The sequence below is a fragment of the Aedes albopictus genome, chromosome 1 (genome assembly GCF_035046485.1).
Source record: "Aedes albopictus strain Foshan chromosome 1, AalbF5, whole genome shotgun sequence".
NCBI classification, from domain to species: Eukaryota; Metazoa; Arthropoda; class Insecta; order Diptera; family Culicidae; genus Aedes; species Aedes albopictus.
Genome location: NC_085136.1, coordinates 23116988 through 23144074, shown reverse-complemented (window position 1 = coordinate 23144074; position 27087 = coordinate 23116988). Strand labels below are relative to the sequence as shown.

Below are 27087 nucleotides of genomic sequence, written 5' to 3'. Positions count from 1 at the left end.
CCAGAACATGATGTTTGTTGTATGTTATGGTCATGAACTAACTCCAACTCTATAAATATCCGAAACATAGTCCATTGAAAAAGAGATACGTATTGTATTGAAGGTTAATTGCTTGAATGGGCTGTGGGCGTTGTAAATCGTTTTCCAATATGCATGACGTCGACTGATAATTGAAGAAGAGGTGATGTTAGTACGTACCATAGTTCATTATCTCTGCAAAAGTCAGGGAAGTAAGATGAAACTAAGATTCGTATCCATCATTGTCCTCGCTTGGTTAAAGTCAATCGCAACGCACATGAATCTAGGGGTGACATCCAACGTAATCGCTGAAATCATCGATACGCACTACACTATACGTCAAGTGCCTTTGTTACTCATGGGAGAATCGAATCAAACTCATCAGGATCTGATTAACCTTATCATTCGTAGCCTGAACCAGCGTAGAATTGTTCAACTAGATTCAACCATTTTCGATTACTCTTCATGGTCCTACGCTGTTTTTATCTTTGAACACTACGAAAGTTTGAAGAGCTTCATCCCGCAGTTGGAATCGACAAAGTTCGATCTATTCGGCTACTACACCTTCGTGATCAATACGGTCACCGATACGCAGATCTTCAACACGTTCAACGCTTTCTGGAAACTCAAAATAATACGTACAGTACTGGTCGTGATAAACGACGAACATCCAGACCTATACTTCTACACGCCGTACTCCAAAAGCAGCTGCGGTTCACCGACGATTCACCATGTGCGAGATCCTTCAACCGCCCAACTGTTCATGCAACGTTTGAACAATTTCTACAACTGCTCGTTACGGCTAGGCACTTTCGAGACTCCTCCTTTCGTCAGAATCAATTCTGCGGAACCTAACGGCTCAGTTACCGTCAGTGGTTTCGAGGGAGATCTCGTCACTACGCTGTCCGGGCAGCTCAACTTCCAGCTCAACGTAGTCACTCCACCGGACAACGGCGAATGGGGTGAAGCTCGACCGCAGAACAGCACCGGGTTGATGGGCATCCTCCAAGACGGGACCGCCGACTTCGGAGTAGGATGCCTTGGCATCATCCCGCAGCGTAACGAAATCTTGCAACCCGGAAGACCGCACTACACGTCCCGCATTGTGTTTGCCGTTCCGGAGGGACGTCCCTTTACGGCTTTCGAAAAGCTGTTCAGGCCGTTCAAAGCCGTAGTTTGGTTTACGTCTGCTGCTATAATGAGTGCCTTCACTGTTTTAGTTCTAATACTGAAGTTCACTTCCAATACGGTAAGGGACTTCATCTACGGAAACGACAATCGAACAGCTTTCTTGAACTTCTTCAACGTGTACTTCACTGGAGTTCTGCCCAGATTACCACAACGAAACTTTGCCCGTACTCTACTGATCCTCTGGATCATTCACTGCTTTATAGTCCGTAGTCTGTACCAGGGTTCACTGTTCAAGTACCTTCAAGCCGAGTCCAACCAGAGAGCGGTAGAAACCATCAGCGAAATCGAACACTCTAACCTGTACTACTACATCTTTAAAATGTCCGAGCGGTTCTTCCAGAATAACCCTCGAGTTCTTCGACGGGTACACCACCTAACACCAGATAACGATACCATCAACGTTCAGATGGACGCCTTGGCCACCGGGGAGCTGCGCGACGGGGTACTCTTGGTGACCCTAGAGCACCTAGCCTACCACAATACGTACCACCTGGACCGGGGCTTCGTTCGGTGTACGCGGGACGCCGTCAGTTCCTATCCCATGGTGATCTACTACTCGAAGCGGACCTTTCTGGTGCGGGTGCTGAACCGAGCGATTGGCAACATCGAGACGGCAGGACTGATGAACTACTGGATCAGGCGGTACGGGAACTATCATTTCTTCCCGAAGGCGCTGGACCATGGAGAACCGCAGGCTCTCCGGAACGAGCACCTGATGGGATGCTATGAGTGTGTTGGTGTTCTTCTGGCGATTGCTTGCGGGATTTTCGTTCTGGAGCTGGTGTCCGTGAGATTTTGGGGTTTGAAGAGATTGTTGGAATTTCTTGCAAATAAATAGGTCTGCCTGATCGAATCGGGTGAATACGCCATGAGATCTTCGAAGAAAATTCCGTTTACATACAATGCTAGAAGTTTGCAGTTTTAATAAAGCAGGTTCACAGACAAACAGACGTATCACTTGGAACAATGAGCGATTAAAAGCTGTCCACTGAGTAGATGGCGGTAGTGTGCAAACTTCAAACAATAGCAAAAACGATGCAAGCGCCATGGGCGAGAGATTTGAAAACTACATAAGAAAATTCTCTCGAAAGCTGTGTAAAGAATCAAACTATTTGATCGTTGAGAACACTAGCTTGTTGCTACAATCAGTGGTGAATACGCATATCTAAATAAGTTGTATATTCACAACTACATCATCATTTGAACTTTGCGATAACATTCCCATCACGAAATTTCCACTCAGGATTGCTTCTCAGATCCTCTCAGGATTGCTCCTGAGATTCTCTCACGATTGCTCCTGAGATCCTCTCAGGATTGCTCCTGAGTCCCTCTCAGGATTTCTCCTAAGTTCCTCTCAGGATTGCTCCCCAGATCGTCTCAGAATTACTACCGAGATACTCTCAGAATTGCTCCTGAGATCCTCTTAGGATTACTCCCGAGTTCCTCTCAGGCTTGCTACTTAGATTCTCTCACAATTGCTCCTGGGAACCTCTCAGGACTGCTCCTGAGATCCTCTCAGGATTGCTCTTGAAATCGTTTCAAGATTGCTGCTGAGATCCTCTCAGGATTGATCCTGAGATCCTCTCACGATTGCTCCTGATTTTCTCTCAGGATTACTCCTGAGATCCTCTCAGGATTACTCCTGAGATCCTCTCAGGATTACTCCTGAGATCCTCTCAAGATTAATCCTGAGATCCTCTCAAGATTACTCTTGAGATCCTCTCAGGATTACTCCTGAGATCCTGTCAGGATTACTTCTGAGATCCTCTCAGTATTACTCCTGAGATCCTCTCAGGATTGCTCCTGAGATCCTCTCAGGATTGCTTCTGAGATCTTCTCAGGATTGTTCCTGAGATCCTCTCAGAATTGCTTCTGAGATCTTCTAAGGATTACTCCTGAGATCCTCTCACGATTGCTCCTGATTTTCTTTCAGGATTGCTCCTGAGATCCTCTCAGGATTGCTCCTGAGATCCTCTCAGGATTGCTCCTGAGATCCTCTCAGGATTGCTCCTGAGATCCTCTCAGGATTGCTCCTGAGATCCTCTCAGGATTGCTCCTGAGATCCTCTCAGGATTGCTCCTGAGATCCTCTCAGGATTGCTCCTGAGATCCTCTCAGGAGCGCTCCTGAGATCCTCTCAGGATTACTCCTGAGATCCTCTCAAGAAAACTCCTAACATCCTCTCAGGAATACTCCTGAGATCATCTCAGGATTGCTCCTGAGATCCTCTCAGGATTGCTCCTGAGATCCTCTCAGGATTGCTCCTGAGATCCTCTCAGGATTGCTCCTGAGATCCTCTCAGGATTGCTCCTGAGATCCTCTCAGAATTGCTCCTGAGATCCTCTCAGGATTGCTCCTGAGATCCTCTCAGGATTGCTCCTGAGATCCTCTCAGGATTGCTCCTGAGATCTTCTCAGGATTGCTCCTGAGATCCTCTCAGGATTGCTCCTGAAATCCTCTCAGGATTGCTCCTGAGATCCTCTCAGGATTGCTCCTGAGATCCTCTCAGGATTGCTCCTGAGATCCTCTCAGGATTGCTCCTGAGATCCTCTCAGGATTGCTCCTGAGATCCTCTCAGGATTGCTCCTGAGATCCTCTCAGGATTGCTCCTGAGATCCTCTCAGGATTGCTCCTGAGATCCTCTCAGGATTGCTCCTGAGATCCTCTCAGGATTGCTCCCGAGATCCTCTCGGAGCGACACCTGAGATCCTCTCAGGATTGATTGTGAAATCCTCTCAAGGTTGTTGCTGAGATCCTCTCAAAATAGCCTTTGGTAATCTGCCAGGATTAATCCTGAGATCCTCTCAAGATTACTCCTGAGATCCTTTCAGGATTACTCCTGAGATCCTGTCAGGATAACTTCTGAGATCCTCTCAGTATTACTCCTGAGATCCTCTCAGGATTGCTCCTGAGATCCTCTCCGGATTGCTTCTGATATCTTCTCAGGATTGCTCCTGAGATCCTCTCAGGATTGCTTCTGAGATCCTCTCAGGATGACTCCTGAGATCCTCTCAGGATGGCTCCTGAGATCCTCTCAGGATTGCTCCCGAGATCCTCTCGGGGCTACACCTGAGATCCTCTCAGGATTGATTGTGAAATCCTCTCAAGGTTGTTGCTGAGATCCTCTCAAGATAGCCTTTGGTAAACTACCAGGATTGATCCTGAGATCCTCTCACGATTGCTCCTGATTTTCTCTCAGGATTACTCCTGAGATCCTCTCAGGATTACTCCTGAGATCCTCTCAAGATTAATCCTGAGATCCTCTCAAGATTACTACTGAGATCCTCTCAGGATAGCTCCTGAGATCCTCTCAGGATTGCTCTTGAGATCCTCTCAGGATTGCTTCTGAGATCTTCTCAGGATTGCTCCTGAGATCCTCTCAGAATTGCTTCTGAGATCTTCTAAGGATTACTCCTGAGATCCTCTCACGATTGCTCCAGATTTTCTCTCAGGATTACTCCTGAGACCCTCTCAAGATTGCTCCTGAGATCCTCTCAGGATAGTTCCTGAGATCCTCTCAGGATTGCTCTTGAGATCCTCTCAGGATTGCTTGTGAGATCCTCTCAGGTATGCTTCTCAGATCCTTTCAGGATTGCTCATGAGATTCTCTCAGTATTGCTTTTGAGATCCTCTCAGGATTGCTTGTGAGATCCTATCAGGATTGCCCCTGAGATCCACTCAGGATTGCTTGTGAGATCCTCTCAGGATTGCTTCTCAGATCCTTTCAGGATTGCTCCTGAGATCCTCTCAGGATTGCTCCTGAGATCCTCTCACGATTGCTCCTTAGATCCTCTTAGGATTGCTCCTGAGATCCTCTCAGGATTGCTCCTGAGATCCTCTCAGGATTGCTCCTGAGATCCTCTCAGGATTGCTTCTTAGATCCTCTCAGGATTGCTCCTGAGATCCTCTTAGGATTGCTCCTGAGATCCACTCAGGATTGCTTGTGAGATCCCCTCAGCATTGCTTCTCAGATCCTTTCAGGATTGCTCATGAGATTCTCTCAGGATTGCCCCTGAGATCCTCTCAGGATTGCTCCTGGGATTCTCTCACGATTGCTCCTGAGATCCTCTCACGATTGCTCCTGAGATTCTCTCACGATTGCACCTGAGATCCTCTCTTGATTTCTCCTTAGATGCTCTTAGGATTGCTCCTGGGATTCTCTCACGATTGCTCCTGAGATCCTCTCAGGATTGCTCCTGAGATCCTCTCGTGATTGCTCCTTAGATGCTCTTATGATTGCTCCTGAGATTCTCTCTTGATTGCTCCTTAGATCCTCTCAGGATTGCTCCTGAGCTTCTCTCAAGATTGCTCCTAAGATCCAATCAGGATTGCTCCTGAGATCCTCTCAGGATTGCTCCTGAGATTCTCTCAGGATTGCTCCTGAGATTCTCTCAAGATTGCTCCTGAGATTCTCTCAGGCAGGATTGCCCCTGAGATTCTCTCAGGATTGCTCCTGAGATCCTCTCTGGATTACTCCTGAGATTCTCTCAGGATTACTCCTGAGATTCTCTCAGGATTACTCCTGAGATTCTCTCAGGATTACTCCTGAGATCCTCTCAGGATTACTTCTAACATCCTCTCAGGATTACTCCTGCGATCCTTTCAGGACTACTCCTGCGATCCTCTCATGATTACTTCTGTGATTCTCTCAGGATTACTACTGAGATCCCCTTAAGAATACTCCTAACATCCTCTCAGGATTTCTCCTGAGATTCTCTCAGGAATACTCCTGAGATTCTCCCAGGATTACTCTTGAGATTTTCTCAGGATTACTCCTGCGATCCTTTCAGGATTACTCCTGAGATCCTTTAAGAATTACTCCTGCGATCCTCTCAGGATTACTCCTGAGATCCTCTCAAGATTAATCCTGAGATCCTCTCAAGATTACTCTTGAGATCCTCTCAGGATTACTCCTGAGATCCTGTCAGGATTACTTCTGAGATCCTCTCAGTATTACTCCTGAGATCCTCTCAGGATTGCTCCTGAGATCCTCTCAGGATTGCTTCTGAGATCTTCTCAGGATTGTTCCTGAGATCCTCTCAGAATTGCTTCTGAGATCTTCTAAGGATTACTCCTGAGATCCTCTCACGATTGCTCCTGATTTTCTTTCAGGATTGCTCCTGAGATCCTCTCAGGATTGCTCCTGAGATCCTCTCAGGATTGCTCCTGAGATCCTCTCAGGATTGCTCCTGAGATCCTCTCAGGATTGCTCCTGAGATCCTCTCAGGATTGCTCCTGAGATCCTCTCAGGATTGCTCCTGAGATCCTCTCAGGATTGCTCCTGAGATCCTCTCAGGAGCGCTCCTGAGATCCTCTCAGGATTACTCCTGAGATCCTCTCAAGAAAACTCCTAACATCCTCTCAGGAATACTCCTGAGATCCTCTCAGGATTGCTCCTGAGATCCTCTCAGGATTGCTCCTGAGATCCTCTCAGGATTGCTCCTGAGATCCTCTCAGGATTGCTCCTGAGATCCTCTCAGGATTGCTCCTGAGATCCTCTCAGAATTGCTCCTGAGATCCTCTCAGGATTGCTCCTGAGATCCTCTCAGGATTGCTCCTGAGATCCTCTCAGGATTGCTCCTGAGATCTTCTCAGGATTGCTCCTGAGATCCTCTCAGGATTGCTCCTGAAATCCTCTCAGGATTGCTCCTGAGATCCTCTCAGGATTGCTCCTGAGATCCTCTCAGGATTGCTCCTGAGATCCTCTCAGGATTGCTCCTGAGATCCTCTCAGGATTGCTCCTGAGATCCTCTCAGGATTGCTCCTGAGATCCTCTCAGGATTGCTCCTGAGATCCTCTCAGGATTGCTCCTGAGATCCTCTCAGGATTGCTCCTGAGATCCTCTCAGGATTGCTCCCGAGATCCTCTCGGAGCGACACCTGAGATCCTCTCAGGATTGATTGTGAAATCCTCTCAAGGTTGTTGCTGAGATCCTCTCAAAATAGCCTTTGGTAATCTGCCAGGATTAATCCTGAGATCCTCTCAAGATTACTCCTGAGATCCTTTCAGGATTACTCCTGAGATCCTGTCAGGATAACTTCTGAGATCCTCTCAGTATTACTCCTGAGATCCTCTCAGGATTGCTCCTGAGATCCTCTCCGGATTGCTTCTGATATCTTCTCAGGATTGCTCCTGAGATCCTCTCAGGATTGCTTCTGAGATCCTCTCAGGATGACTCCTGAGATCCTCTCAGGATGGCTCCTGAGATCCTCTCAGGATTGCTCCCGAGATCCTCTCGGGGCTACACCTGAGATCCTCTCAGGATTGATTGTGAAATCCTCTCAAGGTTGTTGCTGAGATCCTCTCAAGATAGCCTTTGGTAAACTACCAGGATTGATCCTGAGATCCTCTCACGATTGCTCCTGATTTTCTCTCAGGATTACTCCTGAGATCCTCTCAGGATTACTCCTGAGATCCTCTCAAGATTAATCCTGAGATCCTCTCAAGATTACTACTGAGATCCTCTCAGGATAGCTCCTGAGATCCTCTCAGGATTGCTCTTGAGATCCTCTCAGGATTGCTTCTGAGATCTTCTCAGGATTGCTCCTGAGATCCTCTCAGAATTGCCTCTGAGATCTTCTAAGGATTACTCCTGAGATCCTCTCACGATTGCTCCAGATTTTCTCTCAGGATTACTCCTGAGACCCTCTCAAGATTGCTCCTGAGATCCTCTCAGGATAGTTCCTGAGATCCTCTCAGGATTGCTCTTGAGATCCTCTCAGGATTGCTTGTGAGATCCTCTCAGGTATGCTTCTCAGATCCTTTCAGGATTGCTCATGAGATTCTCTCAGTATTGCTTTTGAGATCCTCTCAGGATTGCTTGTGAGATCCTATCAGGATTGCCCCTGAGATCCACTCAGGATTGCTTGTGAGATCCTCTCAGGATTGCTTCTCAGATCCTTTCAGGATTGCTCCTGAGATCCTCTCAGGATTGCTCCTGAGATCCTCTCACGATTGCTCCTTAGATCCTCTTAGGATTGCTCCTGAGATCCTCTCAGGATTGCTCCTGAGATCCTCTCAGGATTGCTCCTGAGATCCTCTCAGGATTGCTTCTTAGATCCTCTCAGGATTGCTCCTGAGATCCTCTTAGGATTGCTCCTGAGATCCACTCAGGATTGCTTGTGAGATCCCCTCAGCATTGCTTCTCAGATCCTTTCAGGATTGCTCATGAGATTCTCTCAGGATTGCCCCTGAGATCCTCTCAGGATTGCTCCTGGGATTCTCTCACGATTGCTCCTGAGATCCTCTCACGATTGCTCCTGAGATTCTCTCACGATTGCACCTGAGATCCTCTCTTGATTTCTCCTTAGATGCTCTTAGGATTGCTCCTGGGATTCTCTCACGATTGCTCCTGAGATCCTCTCAGGATTGCTCCTGAGATCCTCTCGTGATTGCTCCTTAGATGCTCTTATGATTGCTCCTGAGATTCTCTCTTGATTGCTCCTTAGATCCTCTCAGGATTGCTCCTGAGCTTCTCTCAAGATTGCTCCTAAGATCCAATCAGGATTGCTCCTGAGATCCTCTCAGGATTGCTCCTGAGATTCTCTCAGGATTGCTCCTGAGATTCTCTCAAGATTGCTCCTGAGATTCTCTCAGGCAGGATTGCCCCTGAGATTCTCTCAGGATTGCTCCTGAGATCCTCTCTGGATTACTCCTGAGATTCTCTCAGGATTACTCCTGAGATTCTCTCAGGATTACTCCTGAGATTCTCTCAGGATTACTCCTGAGATCCTCTCAGGATTACTTCTAACATCCTCTCAGGATTACTCCTGCGATCCTTTCAGGACTACTCCTGCGATCCTCTCATGATTACTTCTGTGATTCTCTCAGGATTACTACTGAGATCCCCTTAAGAATACTCCTAACATCCTCTCAGGATTTCTCCTGAGATTCTCTCAGGAATACTCCTGAGATTCTCCCAGGATTACTCTTGAGATTTTCTCAGGATTACTCCTGCGATCCTTTCAGGATTACTCCTGAGATCCTTTAAGAATTACTCCTGCGATCCTCTCAGGATTACTCCTGAGATCCTCTCAGGATTACTCCTGAGATGCTCTCAGGATTACTCCTGAGATCCTCTCAGGATTACTCCTGAGAACCTCTCAGGATTACTCTTAAGATCCTCTCAAGAATACTCCTAACATCCTCTCAGGATTACTTCTGAGATCCTCTCAGGATTACTCCTGAGAACCTTTCAAGATTGATTGTGAAATTCTCTCAAGGTTATTGCTGAGATCCTTTCAAAACTGCTCCTGAGATTCTCTCAAGATAGCCTTTGGTAAACTACCAGGATTGCTCCTGAGATCTTTTCAGGATTGCTCTTGAGATTATTTCTGAGGTACTCTCAGGATCGCTTCAGAGATCCTCTAAGAATTGGTAATGAAATCCTCTCAAGATTGTCGTTGAGATCTTCTTAACATTGCTCTTGACATCCTCTTAGCATCGCTCTACATTCGTTGAACTTAACAATGGTTGTAGTGACACACTTTTGGAATATCAATGTTACAAGTTTAACTATAACGTTGATTATCATTTTCAGAACAGTTTGATTGACAGATGTTACTTACGAACTGTGAGCACTACATTAACTTCGATGACTGGTTAGTTTGCGCATCGTATAAAACGCCTTCTAACAAGCTGTTCGAGTACAGTTAAAATCCTTTTCATTATGAAGCTCCTACTGGTAATCCTTACGCTCAATACAGTTTCAACCAAACCATCGACCTTACTCTTACCCCCAGAAGAATCCTCAGTTGACGACTTCAGCGATGCCATCGTCGCAATCCTCAGACGCCATTTCGTTTCGAACCACTCGTCGACGATGATCACTCAATCGTCCAAGGTGGACGACCACACCGAAGCCGTCCAGTTGGATATCCTCGATCGCATACTGCTCCAAACATCGAACGAAATCGCCTACATCTTCAGCAATCCGGTCCGACCTCGACGTCCTCGGTTCTTCAACGTCCTCCTGTTCGACAGCTATTTGGCATTGCGAAGCATTCTCAGTCAGCTCCACCCGGACAAGTACGACTACTCGGGATACTATCTGCTGATCCTGACGGCACCTCGCCCGGTTTTCAGCAGAACTCTGCAGCAGATGTTCATCGATCTATGGGCGTACAACATCGTAAACGTAGTGTTGGTGACCTCCAATATGGAAGGTCATGACAGTGCCCAAGACATCGCACTCTTCACCTATTTTCCGTACGTAGAACACCATTGCGAACATGTCCACCCCGTATTGCTGCATCGTCTGGCTCCGTTCAGCAAGCTCGATCCATCCGTGGATTTGTTTCCGCCGAAGCTGTCCAACTTCCACGGATGTCCGATCCGTATCGCTGCCGTCGACTATCCACCGTACACGATGATCGAATCTGTGGGAGGTCGCCAACGGCTTCGTGGAATGGAAGGTGACATGCTGAACATGATCGCGACGCTGTTGAACTTCACGTACGAGATAGTGGAAATGACGGGCGACGATCACTGGGGGCAGGTCTTCGAGAACGGATCGTTCAGCGGAGCGGTCAAGCTGGTAGTCGAGGGGACTGTTAACATGACGTCCGGATGTTTTTCGATGCGCGGCGAACGCATGTCGGCGATGAAGTCTAGCCTAAGCTACTACACGATCAAGATGATGTTCGCCGTTCCACCTGGGAGGCCGTACACGGCATTCGAGAAGTTGTTCCGACCTTTTGGCGCGGTGACCTGGACGTTGGTGAGTTTGTACACGGCGATCGGCGCCGGGGTGATCTTTCTGCTGAAGTTCTACCCGTGGAGTGTGCGGAAGTTTGTCTACGGTCGCGGCACCGGAATGGCCTGTATGAATTTGATGAATGTCTTTTTCGGTGGAGCGATGAGTCGAACTCCGGGAAGGAATTTCGCACGAACTCTGCTGTTTCTGTGGTTGTTTCAGTGTTTTGTACTGCGATCTCTGTATCAGGGGTCCTTGTTTGAGTACCTTCAGCAGTCGAAGAACTTTAGCCACGTGAACTCACTGAAGCGTATCGAGGCAGCGAAGATGCCGTACCGGATGTCGCGAGGAAACGTCATGTACGTCAAAGAGATTCCCAGTATTCTCAAGAGGTAGCCTTCTAGAATACCACATGTCTCTGTACACTCTAACCCAGTTCATCAACTTCCAGGACAACAATGATTCCAGATAACACCGAGCATCGTTTCGAACTGTTCAGACAGCAAAGCGTGGACTACCTACAGGTAGCCATGCTGACGTCTTTCGACCACCTGGCGGCCTACAACGAGAAGTTCTACAAACGCGGTATCGTCCACGTGGCCAACGATGTCCTAATAAGATCACCGATCTGTTTTTACTATCCGAAAAAGTCCTGTCTGGCTGGACGGTTCGACGAGGAAATCGGGAAGATTCAGCGATCCGGTTTGATCGAACACTGGCTGCACGGCTACATCGGATATCGGTTCTTTCGGAGAGCTAAGGCGCAGCACCACTCGCCGATGGTCCTGACGAATGAACACTTGTTGGGCTGCTACGAACTGTGGGCTGCAATGCTGGTGCTGGCCTGTTTGCTGTTTGTGATGGAGTTGATGGCAGAACGGGTGCCAACGTTAAAAAGAATGTTCGATTTTCTGGTTGAATAGGATAGAGACGGAAGGGGGAGCGAATGGCAGGAAATGCAAATCATTAGGACAGTTGCATTACTAGCTTCATTAACGCTTGCATGTCCTGAGATCTATTTGCCAGATATGATGGCGTTGATTGTTTTTAGATTGTATCGTGCTTTCGCATGTCATCCTTTGTAAAATGCTATCAGTAAATGCTGTTTGCCAACGATAGACAACTGGTTTCTTGTTAGAAGCGTGGTAGCGTAAATAATTGATTGTGATACGAAAATGGATAGACATTTTGGATTTAAACGTCAAATTGGGTTTGCCATAGGGTGTCCAAAGACCAGTCCATTCCTTCACTTGGTCTAAAATTGAAAATTGATTTAAAAATATAACAGAGTGATTTGTTGGGAACTTGAATTATATAATACCTTTCTGTAGTAGACGTGATATGGATGATAATAATTCAAAAATTCAGGAGCAATCTCAGAAGCAATTCATAAAGGATCTCATAAGTAATCCTAGAGGATCTCAGGAGCAACCATGAGAGGATCTCAGGAGCAATCCTGAGAGGATCTCAGGAGCCATCCTGAGAGGAATTCAGGAGCAATCTTAAGAGCATATAAGGAGCCATACTGAGAGGATCTCAAAAGCAATCCTGAGAGGATCTCTGGAGCAACCCAAAGGGAATCTCAGGAGCAATTCAGGAAGCAACTCACCAGCAATATTGAGAGGATTTAGGAAGCAATCCTGAGAGGATCTCAGGAGAACTCCTAAGACGATCTCAGTCGCAATACTGAGAGGATCCCAGCAGCAATCCTAAGAATCTCGGAAGCATTCTGAGAGGATCTCTGTAGCAATCCTATGAAGATTTTAGGAGCCATCCTGAGAGGATCTCAGGAGCCATCCTGAGAGGATCTCAGGAGCCATCCTGAGAGGATCTCAGGAGCCATCCTGAGAGGATCTCAGGAGCCATCCTGAGAGGATCTCAGGAGCCATCCTGAGAGGATCTCAGGAGCCATCCTGAGAGGATCTCAGGAGCCACCCTGAGAGGATCTCAGGAGCAATCCTGAGAGAATCTCAGGAGCAATCCTGAGAGAATCTCAGGAGCAATCCTGAGAGAATCTCAGGAGCCATCCTGAGAGAATCTCAGGAGCCATCCTGAGAGAATCACAGGAGCCATCCTGAGAGAATCTCAGGAGCCATCCTGAGAGAATCTCAGGAGCCATCCTGAGAGGATCTCAGGAGCCATCCTGAGAGGATCTCAGGAGCCATCCTGAGAGGATCTCAGGTGCCATCCTGAGAGGATTTCAGGAGCCATCCTGAGAGGATCTCAGGAGCCATCCTGAGAGGATCTCAGGAGCCATCCTGAGAGGATCTCAGGAGCCATCCTGAGAGGATCTCAGGAGCCATCCTGAGAGGATCTCAGGAGCCATCCTGAGAGGATCTCAGGAGCCATCCTGAGAGGATCTCAGGAGCCATCCTGAGAGGATCTCAGGAGCCATCCTGAGAGGATCTCAGGAGCCATCCTGAGAGGATCTCAAGAGCAATCCTGAGAGGATCTCAGGAGCAATCCTGAGACGATCTCATGAGCCCTTCTGTGATAATCCCAAGAGCAATCCTGAGAGGATCTCAGGAGAAATTCTGAGAGGATCTCAGGAGCGATTCTGAGAGGATCTCAGGAGCAATCCTGAGAGGATCTCAGGAGCAATCCTGAGAGGATCTCAGGAGCAATCCTGAGAGGATCTCAGGAGCAATCCTGAGAGGATCTCAGGAGCAATCCTGAGAGGATCTCAGGAGGAATCCTGAGAGAATCTCAGGAGCAATCCTGAGAGAATCTCAGGAGCAATCCTGAGAGAATCTCAGGAGCAATCCTGAGAGAATCTCAGGAGCAATCCTGAGAGAATCTCAGGAGCAATCCTGAGAGAATCTCAGGAGCAATCCTGAGAGAATCTCAGGAGCATTCCTGAGAGAATCTCAGGAGCAATCCTGAGAGAATCTCAGGAGCCATCCTGAGAGAATCTCAGGAGCAACATTGATAGAATCTCAGGAGCAATCCTGAGAGAATCTCAGGAGCAATCCTGAGAGAATCTCAGGAGCAATCCTGAGAGAATCTCAGGAGAAATCCTGAGAGGATCTCACGAGCAATCCTGAGAGAATCTCAGGAGCAATCCTGAGAGAATCTCAGGAGCAATCCTGAGAGAATCTCAGGAGCAATCCTGAGAGAATCTCAGGAGCAATCCTGAGAGAATCTCAGGAGCAATCCTGAGAGAATCTCAGGAGCAATCCTGAGAGGATCTCAGGAGCAATCCTGAGAGGATCTCACGAGCAATCCTGAGAGGATCTCAGGAGCAATCCTGAGAGGATCTCACGAGCAATCCTGAGAGGATCTCACGAGCAATCCTGAGAGGATCTCACGAGCAATCCTGAGAGGATCTCACGAGCAATCCTGAGAGGATCTCACGAGCAATCCTGAGAGGATCTCACGAGCAATCCTGAGAGGATCTCACGAGCAATCCTGAAAGGATCTCAGGAGCAATCCTGAGAGGATCTCAGGAGCAATCCTGAGAGGATCTCAGGATTAATCCTGAGAGGATCTCAGGAGCAATCCTGAGAGGATCTCAGGAGCAATCCTGAGAGGATCTCAGGAGCAATCCTGAGAGGATCTCAGGAGCAATCCTGAGAGGATCTCAGGAGCAATCCTGAGAGGATCTCAGGAGCAATCCTGAGAGGATCTCAGGAGCAATCCTGAGAGAATCTCAGGAGCAATCCTGAGAGAATCTCAGGAGCAATCCTGAGAGAATCTCAGGAGCAATCCTGAGAGAATCCCAGGAGCAATCCTGAGAGAATCTCAGGAGCAATCCTGAGAGAATCTCAGGAGCAATCCTGAGAGAATCTCAGGAGCAATCCTGAGAGAATCTCAGGAGCAATCCTGAGAGAATCTCAGGAGCAATCCTGAGAGAATCTCAGGAGCAATCCTGAGAGAATCTCAGGAGCAATCCTGAGAGAATCTCAGGAGCAATCCTGAGAGAATCTCAGGAGCCATCCTGAGAGAATCTCAGGAGCCATCCTGAGAGAATCTCAGGAGCCATCCTGAGAGAATCTCAGGAGCAACATTGATAGAATCTCAGGAGCAATCCTGAGAGAATCTCAGGAGCAATCCTGAGAGAATCTCAGGAGCAATCCTGAGAGAATCTCAGGAGCAATCCTGAGAGAATCTCAGGAGCAATCCTGAGAGAATCTCAGGAGCAATCCTGAGAGAATCTCAGGAGCAATCCTGAGAGAATCTCAGGAGCAATCCTGAGAGAATCTCAGGAGCAATCCTGAGAGAATCTCAGGAGCAATCCTGAGAGAATCTCAGGAGAAATCCTGAGAGAATCTCAGGAGAAACCCTGAGAGAATCTCAGGAGAAATCCTGAGAGAATCTCAGGAGCAATCCTGAGAGAATCTCAGGAGCAATCCTGAGAGGATCTCAGGAGCAATCCTGAGAGGATCTCAGGAGCAATCCTGAGAGGATCTCAGGAGCAATCCTGAGAGGATCTCAGGAGCAATCCTGAGAGGATCTCAGGAGCAATCCTGAGAGGATCTCAGGAGCAATCCTGAGAGGATCTCAGGAGCAATCCTGAGAGGATCTCAGGAGCAATCCTGAGAGGATCTCAGGAGCAATCCTGAGAGGATCTCAGGAGCAATCCTGAGAGGATCTCAGGAGCAATCCTGAGAGGATCTCAGGAGCAATCCTGAGAGGATCTCAGGAGCAATCCTGAGAGGATCTCAGGAGCAATCCTGAGAGGATCTCAGGAGCAATCCTGAGAGGATCTCAGGAGCAATCCTGAGAGGATCTCAGGAGCAATCCTGAGAGGATCTCAGGAGCAATCCTGAGAGGATCTCAGGAGCAATCCTGAGAGGATCTCAGGAGCAATCCTGAGAGGATCTCAGGAGCAATCCTGAGAGGATCTCAGGAGCAATCCTGAGAGGATCTCAGGAGCAATCCTGAGAGGATCTCAGGAGCAATCCTGAGAGGATCTCAGGAGCAATCCTGAGAGGATCTCAGGAGCAATCCTGAGAGGATCTCAGGAGCAATCCTGAGAGGATCTCAGGAGCAATCCTGAGAGGATCTCAGGAGCAATCCTGAGAGGATCTCAGGAGCAATCCTGAGAGGATCTTAGGAGCAATCCTGAGAGGATCTCAGGAGCAATCCTGAGAGGATCTCAGGAGCAATCCTGAGAGGATCTCAGGAGCAATCCTGAGAGGATCTCAGGAGCAATCCTGAGAGGATCTCAGGAGCAATCCTGAGAGGATCTCAGGAGCAATCCTGAGAGGATCTCAGGAGCAATCCTGAGAGGATCTCAGAAGCAATCCTGGGAGAATCTCAGGAGTAATCCCTAGAGGATCTCAGAAGCAATCCTGAAAGGGTCTCAGGAGCAATCCTGTGAGGATCTCAGGAGCCATCCTGAGACGATCTCAAGAGATCCTGATAGGATCTCAGAAGCAATCCTAGGAAGATGTTAGGAGCAATTCTTAGAGTATCTCAGGAGCAATCCTGAGATCTCCGAACCAATCCTGAGAAGAAAGCAATCCTCAGACGATCAGAGGAGTTACTTCAGAAGTACCCTGATAGGATCTCAGGATCGATGCTGAGAGGACCTGTGAGTTGCAAGCAAAACTACTTAGCCTCATTACTACAAAACTACAAAGAAATCTTACAGCGTTTCTTTAAATTCCTGTATTTCACAATTGGCGTACTTCTATAGAGACAACTCCAAGTCTTCAATTTCTCCTCTGCAACATAGCCTCCAAAACACCCTTCTAACCGAAGGATACCGATCCGAAACGACCTCCATCACAAATATCACTCCACACAGCCCCAGCAGAGCGCCACAGAACTCGAACACCGCCGACAAGTGTTCCCAGCTCAACTTCTTAGGCTGCGAAGCTTCGTTCACCTTTCCGAAGAAGTCATAGTCTCCATACCGGTTGATGTAGTAGCTCATCAGCCCTGAAGCTTGGATCATCATGATCTCCCAGTCGAACCGCTGCGTCAACATGGACCTTTTCGGGTAGTAGATGGCCACCGTGTAGGTCGACACGAACTCCCGGCAGACGTCGATGAAGCCTCCCTTCCTGCGGTACAGATGGTTATGGTGAGCCATGTGATCCAGCGCGCCCATCACGACATCCGTCGACTCCGGATGGTGCATCATCCACCGGAGGCGATTGATGATGTTGTTCTTCTCTTGAGGTAGGTGGTGAACTCTCTGGTAACGGTGGGGGAACGAGCTGTAGTAGCGTTCGGCACTTTCCACTACGTAGTACAGGGCGTCGGTGCGATCGATTTCCGCCATAGATTTCGAGGGAGGCAGCGTGGAGTCCTTCTGGAGGTAACGATACAGCGCTCCCTGGTACAAGGACTGGATCACAAAACAGAAGAAGATCCAGTAGAAGAGGAGAGTTCGGGCAAAGTTCCTGGTTGGAAGCCTGTGCATGCTGATGGAAAAGAATATGCGAATGAGGTTTAGATACGGCGCTTGGACTCCTCTACCGTAGACAAAGTTTCGAATGGCTTCGTCGGCCTGTTCAACGTTGGCAATGACGATCGTTGATCCCAGTAATACGGTGGCGATACACCACCAAACTTCCACCTGAAATGGGTGAAACAACTTTTCCAGCGCTGTGTAAGGGCGACCTTTGGGAACAGCCAGGACCAACGCCGTCGTGTAGTGAGCAATTCCAGCCTTCAACACTTCATTTCGGGCCACAGAAATTCCCATACAAGAAATTCCGAAATCAACTTCTTCCTCCTGGATCATCCGAACTAGTCCGGTACTGTTCTGCTGAAGAGCGTAGCCCCACTGTTCGCCGTTCTCCGGTTCGTAGATCTGAGTGGTGAAGTCCAGTTTTGCCTTCAACAGATCCAGTAGATCACCCTCAAATCCAGTCATCCGTAACTCTCCTTCGACCGAACGATCCATGATCGTGAAGGGGCGGGTTTCAAACGATCCTACCTTCAGCTGACAGCCATGGAAGCTAGCAATCTTATCCGGGTATAGTTCGTCATCTGGGCTCAACTGGGTCAAACGAGCCTGTCTGCAGTTTCCGTCAGAGAATGGGAAATACGTCCACATTCGGGGCTTGTTTGCCACGATCCCAATCAACACAACGTTGGCGATCTGCATCTTCCACAAATCTTCGAACACTTTCTGGACGAATGGTTCGTCGATCGCGGAGTTGATGACGATCAAATATCTACCGGAGAAATCATTACGTTCCAGAGACAACCCGGAGCGTAGCTTTGCGAAGGCTTCGTAACCATCGACCAGTAGGACGTTTCGGACCCAAGGTCTCCGCTGATTTTCGGCTTCCTGTACATTGAGTTGTACTGGAATGGATCCCCGTAAGTTAACGGTGATCGTATCCAGCAGGTCACCCAGTAGAAGTTCTGCCGTTGGCGTTGAGCCTTCCCAGACGATCCACGAAGCTGCAAAGGGATCTTGGAAACTGCGTTGCAATACTTGAACGGTGGTTTGCACTAAAGACCTCGAGGGTTGATCGATTTGAAGAGTGGTGTGAGCTAATCGAATAAATAGAAATAGAAGTGTTTTCAGTGACATGGTGTCTTTTGCAACTGCAACTTTGCTATTTGGATTTTACGTTTTTATACAATACTGACTGAATCATTTGACAGTACAACTGGTTTGGCTAATTCATTTTTGATTACCTATATCCCTTTGACTGTTAAGCAGTAGCCAGTCATTTACGCTTGTTAAAGATGGGAGAGACTATTCTGCTAAACAAAAGGCCTTATATTAATCACATCCGCTTCGTTCCATTATCGCCTCGAACAGTCTCCTCAGCCACGCACACCGCACCGACAACAGCTCCAGTCCGAAAACAATACAACTCACAGCCAACCAGCCCAAGAACACTTGGTATCCTCCTGCCAGGTGGCTGTTACTCAGCTTCCTGGGACCTCCGCCAGATTCCTGCTTCTGGAAAAAGTCATAGTCGCCGTATCTCCTCAGCCAGAAGTCGATCAGCCTTGTACTCTGAATGTTCCGAATTTGATCGTCGAACACCTTCGTCAGTCGGGACTTCTTCGGATAGTAAAACCCAACCGGGTAGACTCCCACATGCTCCTTGGCCACGTAGACGAACTCCTGCTTCGGGAAGATCCGGTTGTGGTAGGCTGCGTGGTCCAACGGAATCAACACAACTCCGTCGATCAGGTGGCGACCGAGTTTTTCAACTGTGCTTCCTAGACTATCTTTTCCCGGTTGTATGTAGGTCGTTCTGAAACGCAAAAGAACTTCAGCAGTACGGTAACAACTGGAGCCCTTTGAGCAAGACTTACCTGGCCAAAACACGTGGCATGGTGACAAAGTATCGCTGGCCGATTTCCATCATATAATACCGAATGCCAGATCGATCAATGTCCTCCATGGACTCCAGTGGATCGTGGTTCATCGTTCGCTGCAGATACTGATAGAGCGACCCCTGGTAAAGAGTTCGAATGACGAAGCAGAACAGAATCCACAGCAGCAACAGCGTTCGGGCGAAGTTCCGACTTGGAGTCCGCTCCAAGGCTCCCCCGAAGAAGATATTCATCATGTTCAAATACGGCGAGTCGATTTCGTATCCGTAGATAAAGTTCCGTATCGTTCTAGGGCTACACAATAGAATGCAGGTGACGATCGCTCCTGCTACCAGATACAGCAATATCAAGCTCCATATACTAGCACTGAACGGTCTGAATAGCTTCTCGAACGCTGAAAAAGGTCGACCTGACGGTACTGCAAACAGAACCTTGCTCGTGTAGTGTGCTATCCCTGGCTTCAGATACTTGTGACGATCATACGCAAACGCCATACAACCCACTCCGAAGTCGACCTCCTCTTCTTGGATCATTTTCATCAACCCTGTACTGTTGCCTCTCTCGCGTGCGAAACCCCAAGCCTCCGCAGAAATCTCGTACCGCACGGAAAAGTTCAACTTTGCCGCCAACATGTCCACCAAATCTCCTTCGAACCCGCTTACCACAATCTCCGTAGAATTCTTCAACCTGGGAATGATCGTGTAGGGCTTCGCTTCGTGTGTGCCTCCGATCAACGCACACCCGAAGAAGTCTTGCATCCTGTCCGGATACAGATCCACATGTTCCAGCTCACCAACGCCTCCAGATACGTTAAGCCACAAAACCGGCTCAACCTGCCCGCAATGATCCCTCGTGTACGGAAACGTAGAATAGATAAGTACTTCGTCATATCCCGGTCCATCGCAAACCACCACATTGACGTTCACAATATCCAACGCCCACATGTCCTCCAAAATCTTCCGCACCAGTTCCCGCGAGTCCTCGTGCACCACCCCGGCCACCACCACCAGATAGAACCCGGACGAGTCGAACTTCTCGTAGTGCATCAGAGCGTAGATCCTCCGGAAGCTCGCGTACCCATCGACGACGAACACGTTCATGAACCGGGGCCGCACAAAGTCCTTCCGCGGGTAGTAGAACCGCACGACCAGCCGGGCATCGATCAGACGTATCACATCGCCGAGGAGGTCACCCTGCCGTAGACCGCTGAGCGTCCCGTTGAACACCGGGTTGATCAGGATGGCTTCGTGCGAATGGCTGAAGTGACGCCGCAGTATCCAGGCGATCGATTGCGCCGCTACGGGAGGTTCGGGCGATGACGGGGTGAAGAAGAAGTTGGGCGCTCCGAGTAGCGCTGGGATTGATGTGAGTAGTAGGACAATTGTTGGCCGCATCGTTGTTACTTGGCGATTGAGGGGGTATTGATGATGCGGGATTTTTTTATGGTGACGTCGGACTATAGGATGGTAATTAGTAATCAATGTGTTTTGTTTTGTCTGAACTTCAATTGGAGCGAACATTGTTACAGAAAAACGTAGGCAATTGAAAAGCTCTGCAGTATTTATTTCGAGTAATTCTGCAAATGTAAAAATAGAGATACAAAGTCTATACACTACCCGTCGTTAGAACGGATTCGCTTGAAAAAGTATTGCGTTGCCAGACGAGGAAGAGTCCAGATGAATTTCACGCCGGAGTTCTGATTGACCTCTCACTGAACACCAACGGACTCTTCATCAGAGTGGTAGACGTAATCCAGGCGAACTTCTCCCCAGAATCCAAAACGAGTTCGCTGAGGAGCCCAGGCGGACTCCACTCCGGAGTCCAGAAAGTAGTCTCTACGGAGTCCAGGTGGACTCCTCTCCGGAGTCCAGACGAACTCCTCTCTGGAATCCAGGCGGACTTCTCACTGGAATTCAGACACACAACTCAGCGGAGTCCATGCGAACTCCTCCAAACCGACTTATCTCTGCAGCCCAGGCGGAATCTCCTCCGGAGTCCAGACGGTAGCCTCTCCGGAGTCCAGACGAACTACCCTCTGGAGTCCACACAAAAACCTTCTCAGAGTCCAGGCGGACTCCTCCCCGGAGTCCAAGCGGACTCCTCTCCAGCGTCCCGGTGAACTTCTCGGAGTCCAGGCGGACTCCTCTCCGAGGTCCTTGTGGACACCCCTCCGAAATCCAGACGGGTTACTCTGCACTCCAGGTGGACTCCGTTTTGGAGTTCAATCGAACTCCTCTTCGGAGTCCAGGCGGAATCATCTCCGGAGTCGAGGCGAACTCCTCTCCAGTGTCCAGGCGAACTTCTCCGGGCATCAGGTGCTCCTCTCCGAGGTTCAGGCAGGCTCTTCTCTGGAATCCAGGCGGACTTCTCTCCAGAGCCCAGGCAAACTCCCCTCCAGAGCCCAGGCAGACTCCTCTACGGTGTCCAGGCGGAACCCTTTCTGCAGTCCAGACGATAGCCTCTCCGGAGTCCAGGTGGACTACTCTCCCGGAGTTCAGGCGAACTCCTCGACGGAGTCTAGGCAAACTCCTCTGTGGAATCTATGCGGACTTCTCACCGGAGTCCAGGCGAACTCCTTTCCGGAGAACAGGCAGACTCCTCCTCGAAGTTCAGGCGGACTCCTCTCCAGAATCCAAGTGGTGTCCTTTCGGAGACCAGGAGCACTCCTCCCCGGATTTCAGGTGTACTTTTCTTCGCAGACAAGGTGGACTCTCTCCACACTCCAGGTGAACTCCACTTTGATGTTCAAGAGTACTCCTCTTCGGAGTGCAGGCGGACTCCTCTCCGGAGCCCAGGCGGATTACTCCAGGTGGACTCCGCTTTGGATTTCAAGGGGACTCCTTTTCGGAGTCCAGGCGGATTCCTCTCCGGAGTTTAGGCAGACTTTTCTTCGGAGTCCAGATGGAGTTCGCACTCCAGGTGGATTCCTTTCCAGAGGCGGACTTCTCACCGGAATTCAGGCAGACAACTCAACGGAGTCCATGCAAACTCCTCTAAACCGACTTATCTCTGCAGCCCAAGCGAATTCTCCTCCGGAGTCCAGACGGTAGCCTCTCCGGAGTCCAGACGAACTACCCTCTGGAGTCCACACAAAAACCTTCTCAGAGTCCAGGCGGACTCCTCTCCAGCGTCCCGGTGAACTTCTCGGAGTCCAGGCGGACTCCTCTCCGAAGTCCGTGTGGACACCCCTTCGGAATCCAGACGGATTACTCTGCATTCCAGGTGGACTCCGCTTTGGAGTTCAATCGAACTCCTCTTCGGAGTCCAGGCGGAATCATCTCCGGAGTCGAGGCGGACTCCTCTCCAGCTTCCAGGTGAACTTCTCCGGGCATCAGGTGCTCCTCTCCGAGGTTCAGGTAGACTCTTCTCTGGAATCCAGGCGGACTTCTTTCCAGAGCCCAGGCAAACTCCTCTCCAGAGCCCAGGCAGACTCCTCCACGGTGCCCAGGCGGAATCCTTTCTGGAGTCCAGACGATAGCCTCTCCGGAGTCCAGGTGGACTACTCTCGCGGAGTTCAGGCGAACTCCTCGACGGAGTCTAGGCAAACTTCTCTGTGGAATCTATGCGGACTTCTCACCGGAGTCCAGGCGAACTCCTTTCCGGAGAACAGGCAGACTCCTCCTCGAAGATCAGGTGGACTCCTCTCCAGAATCCAAGTGGTGTCCTTTCGGAGACCAGGAGCACTCCTCCCCGGAGATCAGGTGTACTTTTCTTCGGAGACAAGGTGGACTCTTCTCCGAAGTTCTGGTGGACACCGCTCCGGAGTTCAGGTGGATTACTCTCCACACTCCAGATCAACTCCGCTTTGGTGTTCAAGAGTACTCCTCTTAGGAGTCCAGGCGGATTACTCCAGGTGGACTCCGCACTCCAGGTGGACTCCGCTTTGGAGTTCAAGAGGATTCCTCTTCGGAGTCCAGGCAGATTCCTCTCCGGAGTTTAGGCAGACTTTTCTTCGGAGTCCAGATAGAGTCCGCACTCCAGGTGGATTCCTTTGCAGAGTCTAGGCAGGCTCCTTCTAGGAGTCCTGGGGGATTCCTCTTCAGAATCCAGGTGGACTCCTCTCCGAAGTCCAGGTGGACACCTCTCCGGAATCCAGGCAAATTACTCTCTGCACTCCAGGTGGACTCTGCTTTGGAGTTCAAGCGAACTTCTTTTCGGAATCCAGGCAAACTCCTCCTCGGAGTCCAGGTGGAATCATCCCTGGAATTCAGGCGAACTTCTCCTCGGAGTCCAGGCGAACTCCTCTCCGAAGTCCTTATGGACACCTCTCTAGAGTCCAGGCGGATTACTAACTGCACTCCAGGTGGATTCCGGTTTTGAGTTCAAGCGAACTCCTCTTCGGAGTCCAGGCGAATTCCTCCTTGGAGTCCAGATGTACTCATCTCCAGAGTTCAGGTGGACTCCTCTCCAACTTAGAGAGGATGTCTCCACGAGTAGAGAAGATGGTTTTGTTAACTTGGTGTTGAAACAACAAGAAAAGAAAACACAATTTAAGTAACACATGTAAAAAAGTCAAAATTCTTTTCAAATTTTCAAAATACATCGATAGTACAATCACGCAATTAGATTTAGCTGAAGCTTGTAAGCCACACCTTAACGAACAAACCGAACCCGTCGACGGCGTCTGCGAACACGACGTTTCTGGCTTGTCCACCGGTCCACCAAGCACTCAACGAGCAACACCAGACCACTCACGGTCAATCCAAACGCGAGTAACTCCAAACAGCCCATCAGCTGCCGCACGGTCAACTGCCGTGGACCGTTGACTCCGCTGGACACCTTCAGAAATATGGGCAACGAAAAGCCCGAAGCCCACTGATCGATCAGGCCGGCCGTGCTGATTAAGCCGAGAATGTAGTTGAACGGCTGCAGTACCGGTGACGAGCGCTGGCTGTAGATCGTCAACTTGGACGTGTAGACCCGATCGCCGCTGACCCGGAGGAGTTTCCCCTGCTTGGTGAGTTGCCGATTGAGATAGGCGATGGCTTCCGTCGGAGCAAGCACGATGTAACGCGTGGCCGGTTGTTGGAGTTCGTCGATTTCCCGTGCCAGGAAATTGGTGAGGTTTGACTGTTGAAGCCTTTTGTAAACCCTGGGGAAGGCTTCGAAGATGTAACTGTAGTTGCGAGCCATCCGTATGTGGTAGCCAGCCGCCATGTATTCCGGGATGATCTTTGGAACGGTTTTATTCGGCTGCAGTTGAAGGAACTTGAAGAGGGAGCCGACATAGCAGGTTCGTATTATGATACTGTAGAGCAGCCAGAACGTCAGCAGAGTTCGGGAAAAGTTCCGGTGCGGTAACCGAGGTAACGAACCGCCGAAGAAGATGTTGAACGTATTCAGCAAAGGTGCTGCTATGGAGCGTCCGAATACGAAGTTCTGCATAATGCGTCCATGGAATTTGACAACGATGATCACCAGAACTGCAATCAAGATGATCGTACTAATACAGGACCACGAATCAAGCTTATATGGTAGAAGCAAGTGTTCAATTGAGGTATACGCATGACCAGGAGGAACCACGGTAGTTATCAGGGAGGTGTAGTAGGCGGAGGTGTGACCCATGTAGCGATTCCTGCGGTAAGTCATCGACCAGAACCCTACAGTAAAGTTGACCATCCGTTGTCGTACGAGCCGGGAGGCTCCCGTGCAGCTTCCTAGCTTGTCCGTTATGCCCCATTCCGGAGGTTCCATAAGTTCAATGCTCAAGCTGAAGTTCAACAGCTGGCTCAGCACCCTTGTCAGAATTCCGTCAATTCCGTCCAAGCCAGACACCGTTCCGTCGAAGCCTGGATCCAACATCAAAAACGGAGGGATGTCGAATGTCACCATCTTCAGTGGACAACCGTAGAAATTCATCAACTTTCTGGGGTAGAACGCCCGCTGTGGATCCACAAATCGACCCTTGCTGAAGATCTTCCACAGCCACGGGTGCACTTCCTCACAGTAGGTCGTGCTAAACGGAAAGTACGTATAGTAGAAGGCATCCTCCGGCGAATCGTCGTAGCTCAACAGTACGGCTACATTGATGACGTAATGGGACCACAGGTCGTCCATGATCTGCTGAACGGTGTTGAAGTTGTTCCGCGACGAATCCGTCACAATAATCAAGAAGTACCCACTGTAGTCGTAGGTTTGGACCCGCATCCTGTCGCTGATTTCGCCGAAGGCCTCGTAGTCATCCACGAAGAAGACGTTGTGGGCTCTGGAGTGGTTCAGCATTCGAGCCTGGATGGTTTCCAGCTGTACGCGGATTTGGGGCTCGATTTGCGGGAGTATTGCTTCGATGAGGTCGTACTGAAAGCGGGCATTTCGTTTGTTGGAAGCCCGGCGTCGGATGTACAGCTGACTGCAAACGGGTACGAAGAAACTCTCAACTATGGCGACCGTTGCTCCGACTAGCGGAGATGGCCTGGGGGAAAGGGAGCCCGTCCAGTTGAACGCATAGGGCGTAGGTAGGAGGATGAAGAGAACAACGAATGAGTGCCACATGATTGATGATGGAATACTTTTGAATGGAGAGGTGTCGCTACGAAATGGCAGTTTTATGGCGTTGCGACTAATAGATGTCAGTTGAAGTTTTTGTCAATTAAGAAAAAGTTTGCTGATTAAGATGGTCACGCTATTATTTACGATATTTATGAAATGATATGGTAGATGTTTGGATAATGGTCAAACATTGTATGTACAAACGTTCTTGCTTTAAAATGTTCATTCTTATGTAAATTATTGACTCTCGAGGAATCACGGCTTCCTTTATTGAGACTTGAAGCATCAATCTGGATTCTGCAGAGGTGTCCTCCTGAACTCCGCTTTAGTAGCACTACAGTGTACAGTGGGGTTCACCTCATAACCGCTGGAAAATACCTGCGCTTTAGGGTAGAGTTCGATGAGAAGTTCAACAGGGCTTCAGTGAGGAGTTCGCCTGGACTCCGGAAAGGAATCCACCTGGATTTCGGCGAGGAGTCCACCTGGAATTCGAAGAGAAGTTCGCCTGGACTTCGAAGAGGAGTCCACCAGGACTCCGGAGAAGAGTCCACCTAGACTCCGGAGATGAGTCCACCTGGACTACGGAGAGGAATCCACTTATACTCCGGAGAGGAGTCCACCTGTACTCCGGAGAGGAATCCACCTGGGCTCCGGAGAGGAATCCACCTGGACTCCGGAGAGGAGTCTACCTAGACGCCGAAGAGAAGTCCACCGGTATTCCGGAGAGGAGTCCACCTGGACTCCGGAGTGGACTCCACCTGGAATCCGGAGAGGAGTCCACCAAAACTCCGGAGGGGAGTCCACCTGGACTCCGGAGAGGAGTTCGCCTGGACTCCGGAGAGGAGTTCGCCTGGACTCCGGAGAAGACTCCACCGGGAATCCGGAGAGGATTCCGCATCGACTACGGAGAGGAGTCCGCCTGGACTCCGGAGAGGAGTTCGCCTGGACTACGGAGAGTAGTTCGCCTGGACTTCGGAGAGGACTGCATCTGGAATCCGGAGAGGATTCCGCATGGACAACGGAGACGAGTCCGCCTGCACTACGGAGAGGGGTCCGCCTAGACTTCGGAGAAGAGTTCACCTGGACTTCGGAGAGGAGTTCACCTGAACTCCGGAGAGAAGTTCGCTTGGACGCCGAAGAGGAGCGCACCTGGACTCCGGAGAAGACTCCACCTGGAATCCGGAGAGGATTCCGCATCGACTACGGAGAGGAGTGCACCTGGACTCCGGAGAAGACGGAGAGAATTCCACCTGGACTCCGGAGAGGAATTCGCCTGGACTCCGGAGAGAAGTTCGCTTGGACGCCGAAGAGGAGTGCATCTGGACTCCGGAGAAGACGGAGAGAATTCCACCTGGACTCTGGAGAGAAATTCGCCTGGACTCCGAAAAGGAGTGCACCTGGACTCCGGAGAAGATGGAGAGAATTCCACCTTGACTC

The 27087-nt window shown here is 49.6% G+C and overlaps 5 protein-coding genes across 5 annotated transcripts in view; 2 read left to right on the top strand and 3 right to left on the bottom strand.

Moving 5' to 3' along the window:
• LOC109417220 (NADPH--cytochrome P450 reductase) overlaps positions 1-27087 on the bottom strand; it is a 350731-nt gene that overhangs the window by 254598 nt on the left and 69046 nt on the right. The gene's annotated exons all lie outside the window — the stretch shown is intronic.
• On the top strand, positions 296-9757 carry LOC134288157 (uncharacterized). The gene is made up of 2 exons (XM_062852022.1): positions 296-1938; positions 9748-9757. Exons 1-2 carry the CDS (start codon positions 296-298, stop codon positions 9755-9757), a joined length of 1653 nt encoding a protein of 550 aa, XP_062708006.1.
• LOC134288156 (uncharacterized) lies at positions 9849-11766 on the top strand. Its single transcript, XM_062852018.1, has one exon. The coding sequence runs from the start codon at positions 9877-9879 to the stop codon at positions 11296-11298; it is 1422 nt and encodes a 473-aa protein (XP_062708002.1). The 5' UTR covers positions 9849-9876; the 3' UTR covers positions 11299-11766.
• On the bottom strand, positions 16538-18402 carry LOC134288154 (uncharacterized). The gene has a single exon (XM_062852016.1). It carries the CDS (start codon positions 18398-18400, stop codon positions 16538-16540), a length of 1863 nt encoding a protein of 620 aa, XP_062708000.1. The 5' UTR covers positions 18401-18402.
• Positions 18410-25653, bottom strand: LOC109424749 (uncharacterized). Its single transcript, XM_029855741.2, has 4 exons — positions 23768-25653; positions 20874-21067; positions 19234-20515; positions 18410-19175 (listed from the first exon to the last, which is right to left on the bottom strand). The coding sequence occupies exons 1-4, from the start codon at positions 25651-25653 to the stop codon at positions 18596-18598; spliced, it is 3942 nt and encodes a 1313-aa protein (XP_029711601.2). The 3' UTR covers positions 18410-18595.